Below are 16,061 nucleotides of genomic sequence, written 5' to 3' on the forward strand. Positions count from 1 at the left end.
GGAAAGAGGTGAGAAAACTCACAGAAAAGGCTTTATTGGCAACATCCCCTACAGTAACCAACCCACAATCAGGTGCCCAGGGAGTTCATGTCACTTCTCTGGATGGGGGCCACTTGAGGACAGATTTGGACGACCCCACCCAGGGACAAACAGCCACAGGCAGAGACAACAGGTCAGACACACCTGACAGTGCTATCACCCACTGTCCAGTGGGCTACAGAGGGCATGGAGCAGGATTCCTGTGCTGGCGAGAGGAGTAGATCCAGAAATACAAGGCGGCCAGGTCACTGCTGGGTTCTCTGTCTCCATCCCGACCCTCTAGAGCACTCCCTTCTTCCCTTCCTCTAGGGAGCAGCAGGAAGTGCAGGTTGTTGTGATAAGCCTCGCCAGCCAAATAAAGTTCCAGTCCCCACTTGCTGGCCCTGGGTGGTACACACTGGGCCCTGCAGTCACATAGCTGCACACCCAAGGCAACAGGAGCCACCCTGGCCCGGCCCACTCAGCATGGCCCACCACATAGTCACTGCCTCCCTGACCTCAAGGGCAACCACAGACAACAGTCAACTGCCTCCCTAGCCTGACTTTCGGAAGTAGGGTAGGGCGGTCACACAAACACTCCTACTACCCCAACCCTGGCTGCCCCCTTTCCCCACAGCCAGCGTTCAAGCTGGCAGGTAGTTACCTGAGCACTTTGCTGACTGCCTGAAGTACCATTTTGCAACGGAGTCCAGTTCTGGGGGGCTGGCTAAGCAGAGCTCGGTCTGCAGGGAGACCACAGTGATCCCCAAGCATGATACAGGGGCACACACCAGCGGGGAGGAAAACTCAGGCCCACCGCTGGTCAGTTGCTCCGGGTTCCCTCGCTCTAGGCTCCCTCCCTCGGAAGTGCCTGTACCGTTTCTCCTCAGCCAATAGAGACGCTGGCAGATACAAACAGCTGCTCCCTTTCCAGAGGAAGGCCAGCAAGGGCTGGTTAAATAAGGGAGTGTCTGAATCAGCCCTTTCAAAGTGACAGTGTCACAAAACAGTGTGGGCTGGGGTGGGGGAGTGGCCACGGCATGCAGTACGTCCAGGAGGGTGGGGCCAGGGCCAGGGAGAACCCTCAGAGAGACTCCTGAGACCCTGAGGTGCAAGCCCGCCAGAAAAGTCCTTCTCAACAGGCAGGTGGTGGGCAGCTGCTAGATCCCAGCCACACCAAGACAAGCCTAGGCAGGAAGCCAGCAGACAGGGCCTCTGAGGCCTAGGCAAGGGACAGGCAGGCCAGTGTGTACCTGCAGGGTAGGGACAGAGGCTGGTGGCACTTGAGGTAGGGTCTCTAACTGAACACAAGGTCTGACAGGCTTGCAAGGCATCCAGGGGGCCCTGAGCTGGCACGGGTCAACAGCAGGCCTAGAAGGACTGTTAGGAGCGGGAAGGAATCATCTCCATGGAATGAGCAGCCTGGTGGATCTCGGGCAGCTAGAATGTGTGTCCCGTGCACTCACAACATCTCCCTCTCCACTGGCATGGGCGTGCTATGGCCCAGTAGTGTCACATAAACTCTGGCACCACAGACAGCAGGGAGACGTGCCAGCAGGACACCTACATGGCAAAGGGGAACCTTTAGGGAGGGCCACTCCAGGCCAGGTGAGGCTCCCAGTGAGTCATGGGATCAAGGACTGGGAGGCACACTGTAGGGGCTTGCCAGCTAGTGAGGAGATATGGTCTGCATGTGCAGAGGCCTGGGGGAGGGAGCACACAGCCTGCTGAGTGCAAAGGTGTTCATATGCAGGATCGGAGGAGGGATATATGGGGGCAACTCTGGCTGAAGGAGAACAGGAGTGACTGGGAGCCAGGTGAGGGCGGTGCTGAGGGGAACAGTCAGGAGGAAGACCTCAGGGTAAACACTGGCAAGGACACAGGGTGAAGATGAGGCACACACTCAGAACGAAGCAAGCCAGGCTGCAGCTTGAACACATGGTGAGGATACACACACCCCAAAGCCTCAAGCCTGGGTCAGTGGCTTTACAAGTACTGCAGCAGTTCTGTAGCCTGCGTGGCTATCTTGAGGGTGACAGGCCTGCAAGTGGAGAATGTGTGTTGTTTGTGTTCGGGAGAAAATGCACATAGAGCAGGTTTTTGGCCTATCAAAAGGGCAGCAGGTGGATCACAGAAGGTCCCTCTGGGAAAAGGAACACATCTGGCGAGCACCCTGCAGAATTTGTGGTGCCACCTCAGAGGGCGTGAGGGTGGAGGCAGGTGCTACTGTGGCCTGGCTCTATCACTGCTGGAAAAGCAACAGCCAAAGTACCCTCAGAGCAAAGCCAGGCCCCGAGGAGCATGCAGGAGCAGAAGAACAAAGTAAGGTAGAAACATCAGGCAGAGAAAAGGGAGACTGGACAAAAATGGACAAAACAGAACTCGACACACAGGGCTGTGTGTGTGTGTGTGGGCGGGGGGGACTATTTTACTTTGTTTTTAATAAACTACTAGTTTTTAATTTACAGAAAACTTCAAAAAATAGTACAGAATCCCCGAACACCCAGTACCCTACTTCCCTACTGCTAACTCCTACAGGTATAGGACATTCGTCATGATGATGAATCAGCGTAGACACATTCAGATCCATCCTCGATTCAGTTTCCTCAGTTTTCTCTCAAGTCCTCTTCTTGTCCCTGGACCCCATTCGAGAGCCTGTTGATCCTGTTCTCTTAGGCTCCTGCTGGCTGTGAGTTTATCAGACTCCTTTCCTTTCTGATGACCTGGATCATTTTGAGGAGGGCTGGTCAAGGATTCTGCAGGATGCTCCCTTTACAGGGATCTGTCTGGTGTTTTTGTCATGGTTAGAGTGGGGTTGTAGGTTTTGGGGAAGAAGACCCTAGAGATAAGATGCTGTCCTCATCACATCCTACCAAAGGCACATAGTTACAGGACTTACCACCACCGGTGTTGGCCTTCAGCTCCTGGCTAAGCTTTCTCCACTGTAGCATCTGTCTCCCTTTTCATTCCTTGCTCCCTGGAAGAAGTTGCTATGTGCAGCCCACATTTAGAGGTGGGGAGTAATGCCCCACACCTCTTTGAAGGTGGAGTGTGTGTGTACGTGTGTGTGTGTCTGTGTGTGTGTGTGTGTGTGTGTGTGTGTGTGTGTGTGTGTATATATATATATATATATATATACACATTTTTTTTTAAATTTGTTACAGGGCATATACGCTTGCCAGAAAGAGACAGAGAGAGGGAAAGTGAGAAATCATCCCCTGGGCAGAAGGCCATGCCACAATCCCTTCTCCTCTATTCTTGACTCAGGATTTTGGGCGAGCGTGCACATGTGCCCAGTTTGTTTCTCAAGCCACTGGATCAGGGACCTGAACCACATACTTGGCATTGTGGGATCCAATCACCTAACCACCTGCTGGCCCGGGGTGAAGTATAATTTGTTTGGAATACTTCTGCTTAAAAGATTGGTCTATTGTCCATTTATTACTTTATTTAATCCCTTATTTATATCAGTATGGAATCATGGACATTTGTGCCACATCTTAAATTATAATGCAATATTGCTTTATTCTGTTAATCAAACTGGTTCATCTTTGGCCCAGGGAACTCCTCAGTTAGTTCCTGTGTCCTCTTTCTTTTTAATTTTAATTTTTTTTTTCTTTAGGATGCATCGCTTGCCAAACAGAGAGAGACAGCGAGACAGAAAGCGAGAAATCACCCCCCAGGGAGATGGCCACACCGCAATCCCTTCTCCTCCATTTTCCTCTTGGGATCTTGGGCATGCATGCACACATGCCCAACATGAGTTTAAGCACCAGGTCCGGGACTCGAACTGCATTCCACTATGTAGGAGTCCAGCGACATAGCCATTACGCTAACTGCCGGTCCTGGTTCCTGTGTCCTCTGATGTGCTCTCATCACTGTGTGAATATCTTCAGGCACTTCCTGACTTTCTAGAATTACAGAATGCTCCAGGTTCATCTTGAGCCTTTTCTGCCCCTGCCCAAGAATCAACTATTTCTTCAAGGTGCCCTGGTTCTTCTACTGGAGTATATTAGAAGCCAAGCTCTAGGAACTGAGAGTGTTCACTGTTACTGAACTGTTTTGGTTCTGGGCTCTCTCAGTTGAAACGGCAGGGAGACGTGTGTATACACACATAACTCTAAGTTTAACTCTCCATCCATATATTAAACTTCTGTATCCATATTAAGCTAAGCATGAATTCATCCTGATGTCTCCAACTCTAACCCATTACCACATGGATCATCCGACCCACTTCCTCTTGCCTGTACGTCTGTGACCTCCCCCCTCTAAGGAGACACCTGGAGGAGCCACATGTTTTTTTTTTAATCACTTTGAGAAAACAAGAGAACAGGGAATTCAAGAACTGTAGAGGCAGCAAAGTAATCCCAGACGCACCCTCACAAAAGCACAGGAAAACTTAGTTCACTTAAAAGAAAGCAGGAAAAAGATGCATGGTTGAGCCCAGTGAAAATAAAAGAGAATAAAGAAGACAATAGACCCCATCGACAATTAAAACATTCCAAAAAGACACAAACATAAACAAATAAATCAGAATTTGCAAACTGAAAAAACACAATTATTTAAGAAAGCATTTGAAAAGTGACTGAAAAAAGGCTTTGCAGACGCCGCCGCTTGAGTGTCTCGCCCTCAACCATGGTCAACCCTTGTGTGTTCTTCGACATCGCTGTTGACGGCGAGCCCTGTTTGCAGACAAAGTTCCAAAGACAGTAGAGAACTTTCATGCTTTGAGCACTGGTTGGGCATGCATGCACACATGCCCAACATGAGTTTAAGCACCAGGTCCGGGACTCGAACTGCATTCCACTATGTAGGAGTCCAGCGACATAGCCATTACGCTAACTGCCGGTCCTGGTTCCTGTGTCCTCTGATGTGCTCTCATCACTGTGTGAATATCTTCAGGCACTTCCTGACTTTCTAGAATTACAGAATGCTCCAGGTTCATCTTGAGCCTTTTCTGCCCCTGCCCAAGAATCAACTATTTCTTCAAGGTGCCCTGGTTCTTCTACTGGAGTATATTAGAAGCCAAGCTCTAGGAACTGAGAGTGTTCACTGTTACTGAACTGTTTTGGTTCTGGGCTCTCTCAGTTGAAACGGCAGGGAGACGTGTGTATACACACATAACTCTAAGTTTAACTCTCCATCCATATATTAAACTTCTGTATCCATATTAAGCTAAGCATGAATTCATCCTGATGTCTCCAACTCTAACCCATTACCACATGGATCATCCGACCCACTTCCTCTTGCCTGTACGTCTGTGACCTCCCCCCTCTAAGGAGACACCTGGAGGAGCCACATGTTTTTTTTTTAATCACTTTGAGAAAACAAGAGAACAGGGAATTCAAGAACTGTAGAGGCAGCAAAGTAATCCCAGACGCACCCTCACAAAAGCACAGGAAAACTTAGTTCACTTAAAAGAAAGCAGGAAAAAGATGCATGGTTGAGCCCAGTGAAAATAAAAGAGAATAAAGAAGACAATAGACCCCATCGACAATTAAAACATTCCAAAAAGACACAAACATAAACAAATAAATCAGAATTTGCAAACTGAAAAAACACAATTATTTAAGAAAGCATTTGAAAAGTGACTGAAAAAAGGCTTTGCAGACGCCGCCGCTTGAGTGTCTCGCCCTCAACCATGGTCAACCCTTGTGTGTTCTTCGACATCGCTGTTGACGGCGAGCCCTGTTTGCAGACAAAGTTCCAAAGACAGTAGAGAACTTTCATGCTTTGAGCACTGGAGAGAAAGGATTTGGTTATAGGGGTTCCTGCTTTCACAGAATTATCCCAGGGTTTACGTGCCAGGGGGGGGCGACTTTACACGCCATAATGGAACTGGTGGCAAGTCCATCTCTGGGGAGAAATTCGAGGATGAGAGCTTCATCCTGAAACACACAGGTCCTGGCATCTTGTCCATGGCAAATGCTGGACCCAACACAAATGGTTCTCAGGTTTTCACCTGCACTGCCGAGACTGAGTGGTTGGATGGCAAGCATGTGGTCTTTGGCAAGGTGAAAGAGGGCATGAATACCGTGGAAGCCATGGAGCGCTTTGGGTCCAAGAATGGCAAGACCAGCAAGAAAATCACCATTGCTGGCTGGGGACAGCGCTAATGAATGTGACTTGTTTTCTCTTACCCACCAGACCTATCCTTCTGTAGCTCAGGAGAGCACCCTCCACCCCATCTGCTCACTGTGTCCTACGACCTGTGCTCTCACTGCAGTTCTTTGGGTTCCATATTTTCCTTATTCCCCTCCAAATGTAGCTGAACTGCAAAGTTAAGTTTATTATTATGAAATAAAAACTAAGTGACAAAAAGAAAAAGAAAAAGAAAAAGAAAAGTGACTGAAAAAAGAACTCGAAATAAAAATCAGAAATGATAGGATAAACAACTTAGAAATGAACTGTGAACTTGAAACACACATACACACAAAGCAAACCAATACAGTTTAACAGAAGAAAGGAAGAACTGTTTTAAATAAAGGAGGAATGAAGAGATTTCCATGTCCACCTATTGTGCAGTAAGCTGACAATGGACTTGACCTCCACCATCAGGATAAAATGTAAGAAGCAACTGTCTTCAGATGATGGACAACAGGCAGTGGCCCCCAAGTTCAGGGAAATGAATGAGTTGAGCCGTAATCCCCCGTTTTCCAGACTGTGGTGTGTTGAAGCCCTAACCCCTAATGTGATGGCATTTGGAGATGGGGTTTTGGGAGGTGATGAGGGCTACCTAAGGTCATGAGGGATTAGTGCCCTTATAGAAAGAGAAAGATTCTAGACCATGGTCAATAATAGCATTAAATAACACAAAAAGACCACCACCCATCACACAACTCCTACTGAAAGTACATCACAGCCGACAGTTGCCTGCCTCTACCTAAAAAGAATGTGAAGAGGACCAAATAATAATGGTGGTCTAGATGTAGTGACCAAATTATATTCCACACAGAAAGCCACACATCACCACAAAGAAGCAATCAGCAAATCCAGATGGTGAGCAATAGCACAGGAAAAAAATGACTGGTCCATTAGCAAGATAACTGGATGGAGAAAAAAGGGCAGGAAAAACAGCATGGTAGCAAAGGCACTGGACTCCCACATGGCTGACCACACCTGATGGCTTGAAATTCACACTGGGCTCATGTGTATATGTGTGCCCAAAATCTCAGGAGGAAAATAGAAAAGATTGTGATGTGGCCATCCCCCTGGAAGGGGGTGATTTTTCACTTTCCTTCTGTCGCTCTACCTCTCTCTCCAGCAAGTGCATGATTTATGACAAAAACTTTAAAAAAAAAAAAAAAAAAAGGACAGAAATGCAACCCAAGAAACTCAAAAGACAGAGCCTGCGGTCCTGTAAGCAAGACAGTGCCACACCAGTGGTCCAATCTGCCATTATAGTCCAGTTGTGGCTCATGGGGCCACCAAAGGAAGGCTGGCTAAGAGACCACTGGGTTTTCTGTATTATTTTTGCAACTTCTTATGAGCTTGTAATTATTTCAAACTATAAGGTTAAAAAGAAAAAAATGGGGCCAGCAAGTGGTATGATGGTTAAGGCACTGGAATCCCACATGGCCAACTGTGGTTTGAGCCCTGAACCTAAAGGCTTGCTTTCTCCCCTCTCTCTCTCTCTCTGGTGAGTACACATGTCCTATAGCAAATTAAAAATAATAATAATAGTAAATAAAATCTTATTTTAAAAAATTTTTTAAAAAAGAAAAAAGTTACAAAATCCACCTAGCACCTGCAATGTATACATCTTATTTGAAACCACAAGCTCACTGAAAATTAGTCAAAAGAAACTGTAGAAACATGAACACTGATTGGATACTCAATGTTACTAAGAAATTACTACTTTTGCTATGCTAATGAGGTGTCTTATGTTAAAAAAAAATAATCCCTATCCTTTACATACCTACAGAGATACTTACAGATGAAGTAATATAAGTTCAGAATTTATTTCAAAATAACTTGAGTGATGGTGGGATATTACAACTGTGTTGGGTATGGGATTAAAATGCAGTCATGGGGGACTAGCAGTTGGCGTAATGGCTATGTCACTGAATTCCCATGTAGTCGACCGTGGTTCATGTCCTGGACCCAGTGGCTTAAACTCACAGCAGGCGCATGTGCATGTGTGCCCAAGATCCCGAAAAGAGAATGGAGGAGAAGGGATTGCGGCATGGCCATCCCTCCCGGGGGTGATTTCTTACTTTCTCTCTGTCTCTGTCTTTCTGGCAAGTGTTCGCATCCTATAGCAAAAAACTCTCCAAAAAAGAAAAAAAGCTGTCATGGAGTCTAGCAGGTGGCGTGGTGGTTAAGAAGCTGGACTCCCATGTGGCAACCACAGCTAGAGTTCCAGATCCAGTGGCCTGAAAATCCCAGTAGGCATGTCCAAAATCCTGAGAGGAAAATGGAGAAGGGACTGTGGCATGGCCAATCCTCCTGGGATGGGGGGTGATTTCTCAATTTTCCTCTTTCTGTATCTCTCTCTCTCTCTCCCCGCTCTCCAGAGAGCACATAACAAACAAAACTAAAACAAACAAAAAACAACCCAGCCGCATACAAGAGTACACACTTAAAAACCATGTACTCTTGCTTACTAGACACACTTCTTTCAAAATCAGCACAGGAACACAACACCTATCACAAAAACAAACAGCACAGAATTTCTTCAGAGAGGAGCTTCCTCTGAACCCCACACCTTCACACCTTACTTTTCCTTAACAACAATTTACCTGTAGTGCCGCTGTTCTCTGTGAACAGCCACGCTTACTGCCTGGCATTCAGACTTGAGACAAGGGGTGGGGACATCAGACATAAGCTAAATATGTGATCTTGTTTCATGACTGTTGTAGGACAGCACTTCTGGATCTACAAAGCGCTCTCTCTCAAGTGTTCGTGTCTGCGCATGCAGCTCTGCCCCAAGTGACAAACTCTCGGCTCATAGTCGCTTTTGGCAGACTACCACCATTCCCAGTGTCCGAGAGGGGCTCACCCATGTGTCCTCCTCTATGGGTGCTTTCAGTGTCCGTAGCCAGCTGGCAGGAAGGGATAGCTGAAGATGATCCCTATGTAACTCCCAGGAAATCTGTGCAGAAACCACACCTCTCACTCCCCTCACCAGCTTAAGAAACCAGGCTGGTGGGAATAGCAGGGGCAAAATCAAACCCAGGAGGACAGGCCCCAGAGAATACTCAGAACCACAGTGATATTCTTCCTGTCTACAGTGGGAAGACCACAGTCTGTGCGGCTGGACACATAACACCTGGTATCTAAGAATGTTGACCTAACACATCCTCCACATGGAAAAACAAACCCTGGCAGTGTGGTTAACCCATTCACTACTCTCTGTTTGGCAAGCAGTGCTTGACAAAAGCACAAGCCCTCAGAAATCTCACTACAACTGACAGAAGCCACAGTGATCCCAACCTTGCTCTTCTCTCTCCTCTCCTCCAGGAGGTTCTGCTTGGGTGTGGAAAGGTGTGTGTTGTGTAGAAGGGATGTGAGATTACTCATTTCCTGATCTGCTAAGAAAAATACATGTCTCCAGACAGCCAACACGACTAGCGTTTTCAGCAAAACCCAGAACCCAAGAACTTTGAAAGGACTCTGTCTACTTTTAAAAGAAGGAAAAAACGATATCAACTACTGGTGGCTATAATAATTTCTTTAAAATCACACTGAATTACTAGGCAAGGAGGATGTGTACCCAAGGGGCAATGAGAAACTCGTCGATAGTTTTTTGCATACTCAAGAACATCTGCTCTACATTCATGGGGGATTTCACCCTCCTACTCAGGCAAGTCCAGTCTGTCTATCCGAAGGAAGGACTAGAATGACTGTCTACTTCTAGAGTCCTGCTTGACAGCTGATGGTGCAATACACTCATCGGGGATTCCCTCTGCATTGTGGGAGCCTGGTAGGCTCGCAAGCTCCAGGCAGTCTGATCACTGGACAGACATCTGGGGGGTGAGGCTAGGAAGCTAGGAAGGATAGCAGTAGGAGCAGGTGCATACAGCTCCACAGTGATAAGTATCCCCCAAAATTTACTGCACTGGATTTGCAACTTAGGGAACACATGGAAACAGAACTTTCTGAACGCCCCGAGAGCCTTTCTCCTGCCCCCCGCCCCCCCGCCCGTTTTCCCACGTTAAAAAAAAAGGCAGAAACCTGTTTTATACCAAATGTGTTCATACCTTAGACTTCAAAATGAATAGAAAAAACAATTAAGTAAATGAAGTCACTATGGAGTCGTAATTAGTAACTATTAGGAAACACACCTTTCAAACACAAGTTCTTCAAAACAAACTTTCTGTCTACTCCCAGTCACAATGGAGTAAGAGGGACTGGATTTAACCTCCCATAAAAACAACAAACCACTAGACGGAGTACATGAAATGGCAATGGCAGTTTTCAGGACACTAGATGGACATCAGGCAATGAAGAACAGCGATCCCCATGGGACAGACAGGAGACAAACAAACCTTCCTCTATTCCACTGCCTGATGGAGTTTGCAGAACAAGAAAGACACAGCAGAGTCCAGTGAATTTTGAGTGCAAGAGACACATCAACAGTCTGGGGAGGGTAAAGCAGTCAGAGGTTTTGGGGTCCTTGGAGCACCCAAGAGGAGAGAGCTGCTAAGAGGCCCTACCAGACCCTCAGCGGAGAATTGATCATGGTGTGCATATTGGGAACAAATGAGGTAAGGAGAGTCATCTGAGGATTTGAGGGCGCAACCTCAAGACTTGGGCAGACTGTAAAACTCATGGCTCACAGACAAAAGATAGAGTCCTCAGGAGGGTCCTGAATCAGCAGTGAGAATAATTAGCCCTAAAGGAAACACTGTCATGACCCATCAAAAAAGAGCAAACACAAGAATGAAAAGAAATCAGCTCCTTGCAAGGGACTTACCTGAGTCCAAGAAACAAAGCTCCAGAGTATCCACATGCAGGTGCGAGCAAGGGGCCTGGTGGTTAAGCACTGGACTCCCATAGCCAACCAGGCACTGCAAAGACACTGTATTCCATGGGCTAGGACCATGTGGGAAGCCCAGGTTTGATTCTGGCCTAATAGCAAGGCCAGGCATGGTGTCAGGTGCCTGTGGTTCCAGTTATTTGGGAATATGAGGCAGAAGGATCATAATACAGTGAGACCTTGTCTTAAAATATAATAATAAAACAGGAACCAGCAAATGGCATGGTGGTTAAAGCGCTGGACACTCCCACATGGCCAACCACAGTTCGAGACCTGGATCTGGTGGCTTGCTTTCTCACTTTCTCTCTCTCTCTAGTTAAATTAAAATATGTGAATGAATAAATAAAATTAAAGAAAAAGAGAAAAAATAATAATAAAATAAAATAAAATAAGGCCTCATTATAATTATAATCCACCTGTTCAGAAACCTGGAGAAGATACTGGGCAGTTAAGTAGAGATTTTAAAAAAAAATTAGCTTTTACAAGATTTCTTTTTTACAAGATCCAAATTGAACTTCTAGACATATAAACTAAACTATCTAAGATTAAAAAAAATAACCCCGGGGATCAGCAGTTAGCGTAATGACAATGTCGCTGAACTCCCACTTAGCCGACCGCAGTTCGAGTCCCGGACCCAGTGGCTTAAAACTCACGCCGGGCATGTGTGCGTGTGTGCCCAAGATCCCGAGAGGAGAATGGAGGAGAAGGAATGCGGCGTGGCCATCCTCCCTGGGGGGTGATTTCTCGCTTTCTGTCTCTGTCTGGTGAATGCACGTGCCCTGTAGCAAAAACCTCTCAAAACAAAACAAAAACAAACAAACAAAAATTACCCTGGATAGGATTAAACACAGATTGAACACCACAAAAGCAAAGATTTATGAACCTGAAGATACAGTATCAAAAGCTATCCAAAATGAAACAGAGAAAAACAAACGTACAGAGCGATCAGACACCCAATAAGCTCAAGCTGCTTAATAAGGATACTCAGAGAACAAGCCATAGCTGGAAAGAATTTTTTTATAAAGGTTTTTGCCATGGGGCATATGTGCTCACCAGAAAGAGAGAGAAAGAGAGAGAGAGATAACCCTTAGGGGGATAGATGGCCATGTCACAGTCCCTTCTATTCCATTCTCCTCTTGGGATTTTAGGCATGTGCACACATATGCCCGCCATGATTTTCAACCCATGGGGTCCAGGACTCAAACCATAGTTGGCCACATGAGAATCCTAAGTTTTAACCTCCATGCCACTGGCTGGGCCCCGGGGAGAAGTCCTTAAAACACATTTCTCATAAAGGACTTGTATTCCCAGGGGAGAATTTCTTAAAACACATTTCTCATAAAGGACTTGTATACAGAATATACAATGATCATTGACAACTCAGTAACAAGACAACAACTAATAAAAATGGACAAAAGATGGAACATACTTCACCAAGAAATGATTCACAAAATAAGCATACGAAGAGATTCTCAACATCATTAGCTCTAAGTGAAATAAAGCCTCAATGAGATATAAGAATACGTCAACCAGAACAGCTAAAGTTAAAGAGATGAGTTTTGCCAAGTGCTAATGAGACGGAGCAATGGGAACACTCATAGAGTGCCGGTTGGTTTGCAAAACAACAATCCCTTTAGAAAGTAACTTCCTCTACTTTATGATATGTCAGTTACAACAGTGTCCTTGTTCGCTAGTCACCCACTTCCCTCAGGTCCCTTGCTCATAAAGAGCCCCTCCTTGAGGTCCTCCTCAGCCCTGCTCACTCCTTTCACCCTGCATTATTTCCCTATCTGACCCTCATCAGCACAGTCAGGCATGTTTGTCCCGCCCTCCTGTTAGAAGGTAAGCTCTCCACACACGGCGGTCTGTGTCCATTACATTCCTGGCACCCAGGACAGGGACCAGTAGTCAGTGTTTGCGGGATGAATGAAAGAAATTCCATGTTGGCATCAAGGCCAGAAAATAGTGCCTTAAAGCACAGAGAAGTTACAGGTGTGGAAAGGTGCTGAGCCATAATTAATTAATCAAACAAACGAAAACCTACCTTATCCTTTCCAACATGTTTTTTTAGCACTATTGGGCCAGAACCAAGCCCATGTTCCATGCCCTAAAAGGTTCCATGACAATGCCCAAATAGATGCTTCTCCAAGGCTGAGACTGTCAAGCACATGACTACAGAATTATGGGCTCACAGGAGCCAGGAACACTGGTAAAACAGACCCTCCCCCACAGCCTCTGTATGACTTCTGTAAGACACGATCTGCCTCAGGTGTTTGGTCACCACACTAAGGGGTGGTGCTGACCCCAAACGCAGACCTGCATAACAGATTTGGGGAAAGCAGACCTTCGGAGGCCCCACAGCAGAGGTGGTCCGTCCGTGGCACCCAGTCGCCAGGGAACTCTAGCCATGTACCCAGCCCTGTGGCTGCAGTAGGTAAGGGGTCTGTGGAACGGAGCCGAGGCACTGTCTGTCAAAAGTGGGGAACAGGAATGAGCAGGTTCTATGTCAGCGGTTAGTATCCAATGTCCAGGTCTGCCACTCTAAGAGCCAAGACCTCATCTCTGACCCTACTGTGTGTCCCATCCCACAAGCACACCCGTACATGCAACGTCCCCTCTGTGCCTCAGCTCCTGTCAGGCACGACCATGACCTCTGGCCTGTCTCCTCTCCTAAGTTCTACAATCTGCCTCTGACCACAAAGTGGCCATCACACTGACTGGAGGCCAGGAGATGCACATCCCTCCATGAACCCTGGACCCCCATCCATTCAGCCAGCAACACAGGTGTGTGTCTGTTATTGTAGCGCGCATCAGCCCATGGTCTGGGAACCCGTTCACAGGTGACCTTGCATCTACAATACCATAGCAACCATGTCAGAACTGAACTGTAGTTACTAACTCAACTGTGGTGACAGAAAGTAAGAGCACTGCATGTGTCTAGCTCATGGCTGCAGGCACTCGCTCACTCATTCCTTCCACAGACACAGGTGGGTGACGAGTCTGTGCTATATTCTGATCTTGGTGCCAGGTGTGGCGATGAAAGGGCCCTGTCCTCACATGAAAAGTCCCTAGGGAGGGGGAGGCAATTCCATAAAACAAAATCTCAGGCAGTAGTAAGTGCTATGAGGAAAAGCAGAGCAGACTGAAGGGGGAGGATTACCCACGAAGCAGCCTCCCTGACCTGGCTGGCCTGGCCGCTGTTCCGGCAGTTACTCAGGGCAAGGAGATGGTGAGAGCCCAGGAGTGGCGTCTTCTGCATGCCTTGCTAAATGCCAGCTCACGGGCCAAGTATCTGCACTACTTCTTCAGTGCTTCGTCCCACACATGGAGAATGTGCTCTGCATACAGTAGGTACTAAACAGATGCCTTGAGGAATGCCAGCAGACCACCCAGGAATTAAATATGGAAGAGAACTTTCTGAGGTAGCCATTCTAGACAAAACACCCCAGGGTTCTGAGGCCGGGCTTCTGAAAGCCCTGGCTCTGTCCCAGGACTCACACTACCAGGCGGGGTCCCACTGATTCTCAGGCTAGGGAGGCCTGTCCTCCCCCATGTACCGGAGGGAGGGAGGCCTGGTGCACAGCCCTGGAGTCAGTCCCAGGGTAAAGCAGTAGCTTCACAGGGACTTGCAGGCCCTTAAAGTGGCAGTGTCCTGGGCAGTGTCCTGTGTGCCCTGCAGGGAAGATGGTCTTGTGCCAGGGACTGCTCCAAACAGCCTGCCTTCTGTGCTCACGTTACATACCCTCCACCCATCGCCAGCCCAACATGGACCCAACCCAGGGCTGGTAAGTCCAGGATCAGCACATGGAGTGTGTCCTGCCCTGCCAGGCTATGTGAAAAGGTGTCATGGAGAAAGAGCCTGTGGCAGGTGAGGTCTGAGGTTTGACAGGCTCATCTGTGGCATGCTGGAAAGGGGAAGTGCACTAGCAAACTAGGGAGGAACCTTTAACATCCCATCCACCTGAAGAGCAGTGTGGGCTAGGACAGAGATGCGGCGGTGAGCTGAGGTCTATGTGATGTCCAAGGCGCCAGGCAGAATTTAAGCAGGATAACTGCACTCATACCGGGCCTGTGTGGTGTGGAGAAGGCAATGGAAGAAGGGCTGGGAGCTCACAGGTGGTGGCCAGAAAGGCAGATAAATCCAGATAGCCCTGGACAAGAGCAGGATGCAGGTATGGGGCTCACTAAGGGGACCTAACCCCACAGATGGCTGTCCTAGATGACTACACCATGCAGACACCATCACCCTGGGTGACATCTGCTTATCTCCATGTAGAAGCATGATACTCTAGCCTCAGTTCTGCTCACCCTGGGGATGGAGAGGGAATCCACCTTCCCTCCAAGCCAGTTGAGTGATGCCTCCAGAAAGCTCCATTCTTGGGCTCTGGACTCAGCTCACACACACGTGTGGGTGACCACACACACACGCCCAGTGGGCTCTAGACACGAGGGGTAGCCAAACAACACTGCAAAGGCCCTAAGAACACTACAGAGCTCAGCTGTCAGGACATGTGGGTCCCACAGCAACTACCAGGACAACCTGATGTTCCCGCACAGCACCCCAACCTCAGGAAAAAGGTGCCCCACCTGCATCCTCACACACAGATGTCTGCAAGGGACCTGAGTGTCTGGGGCAACCTCACGAATGGCTCAAGATCCCAGGTGGCCAGAACATCCCATCTAGAGTACACAGTCAGCATGACGAAGTGTACCCAGCTCCGTCACCAATGCAGTCCACCTGCTCACTAGAGATAAACCACAGACTCCTGTGAGCTACCCTTTGCAGCAGACCCTGCAGGCTCCTGGAGTGCCATAGAAGCAGGGCTGGCTGGCAGGCCCTGGTAAAAGACATGTCTAGTCAGGGTGGAAGAGCCATTTCTCCCAAACCATGTGCCTGGGGAGAACACTCTCAGGAAGAAATCCCGAATACACCACCGTCATCTTCCATTCAACGAAAAGTAGCACTACTTGCTCAAGCTCTATGGCCAGAGCAGCTCTTTTCCTCCTATCAAAAGCACCACAGCTGGGAGCCTGCCAGAAATGAGGTGCCTATCTGGGTAGG

General features: G+C 47.8%; 1 protein-coding gene and 1 pseudogene across 1 annotated transcript in view; one reads left to right on the top strand and one right to left on the bottom strand.

Annotated features, from left to right (window-relative positions):
- MOB2 (MOB kinase activator 2) overlaps window positions 1–886 on the bottom strand; it is a 17,562-nt gene extending 16,676 nt beyond the window's left edge. Inside the window, exon 1 of the mRNA XM_006165760.3 lies at window positions 683–886. Within this exon, the coding sequence (XP_006165822.1) occupies window positions 683–792 (110 nt within the window). The 5' untranslated portion in view covers window positions 793–886. The remainder of the gene's footprint in view (window positions 1–682) is intronic.
- Window positions 887–4,653: 3,767 nt separating this feature from the next.
- On the top strand, window positions 4,654–6,200 carry LOC106733540 (peptidyl-prolyl cis-trans isomerase A-like; annotated as a pseudogene).
- Window positions 6,201–16,061: the final 9,861 nt, after the last annotated feature.

The sequence above is a fragment of the Tupaia chinensis genome, unplaced genomic scaffold, assembly GCF_000334495.1.
Source record: "Tupaia chinensis unplaced genomic scaffold, TupChi_1.0 Scaffold144019_1, whole genome shotgun sequence".
In the NCBI taxonomy this organism is placed as follows: domain Eukaryota; kingdom Metazoa; phylum Chordata; class Mammalia; order Scandentia; family Tupaiidae; genus Tupaia; species Tupaia belangeri.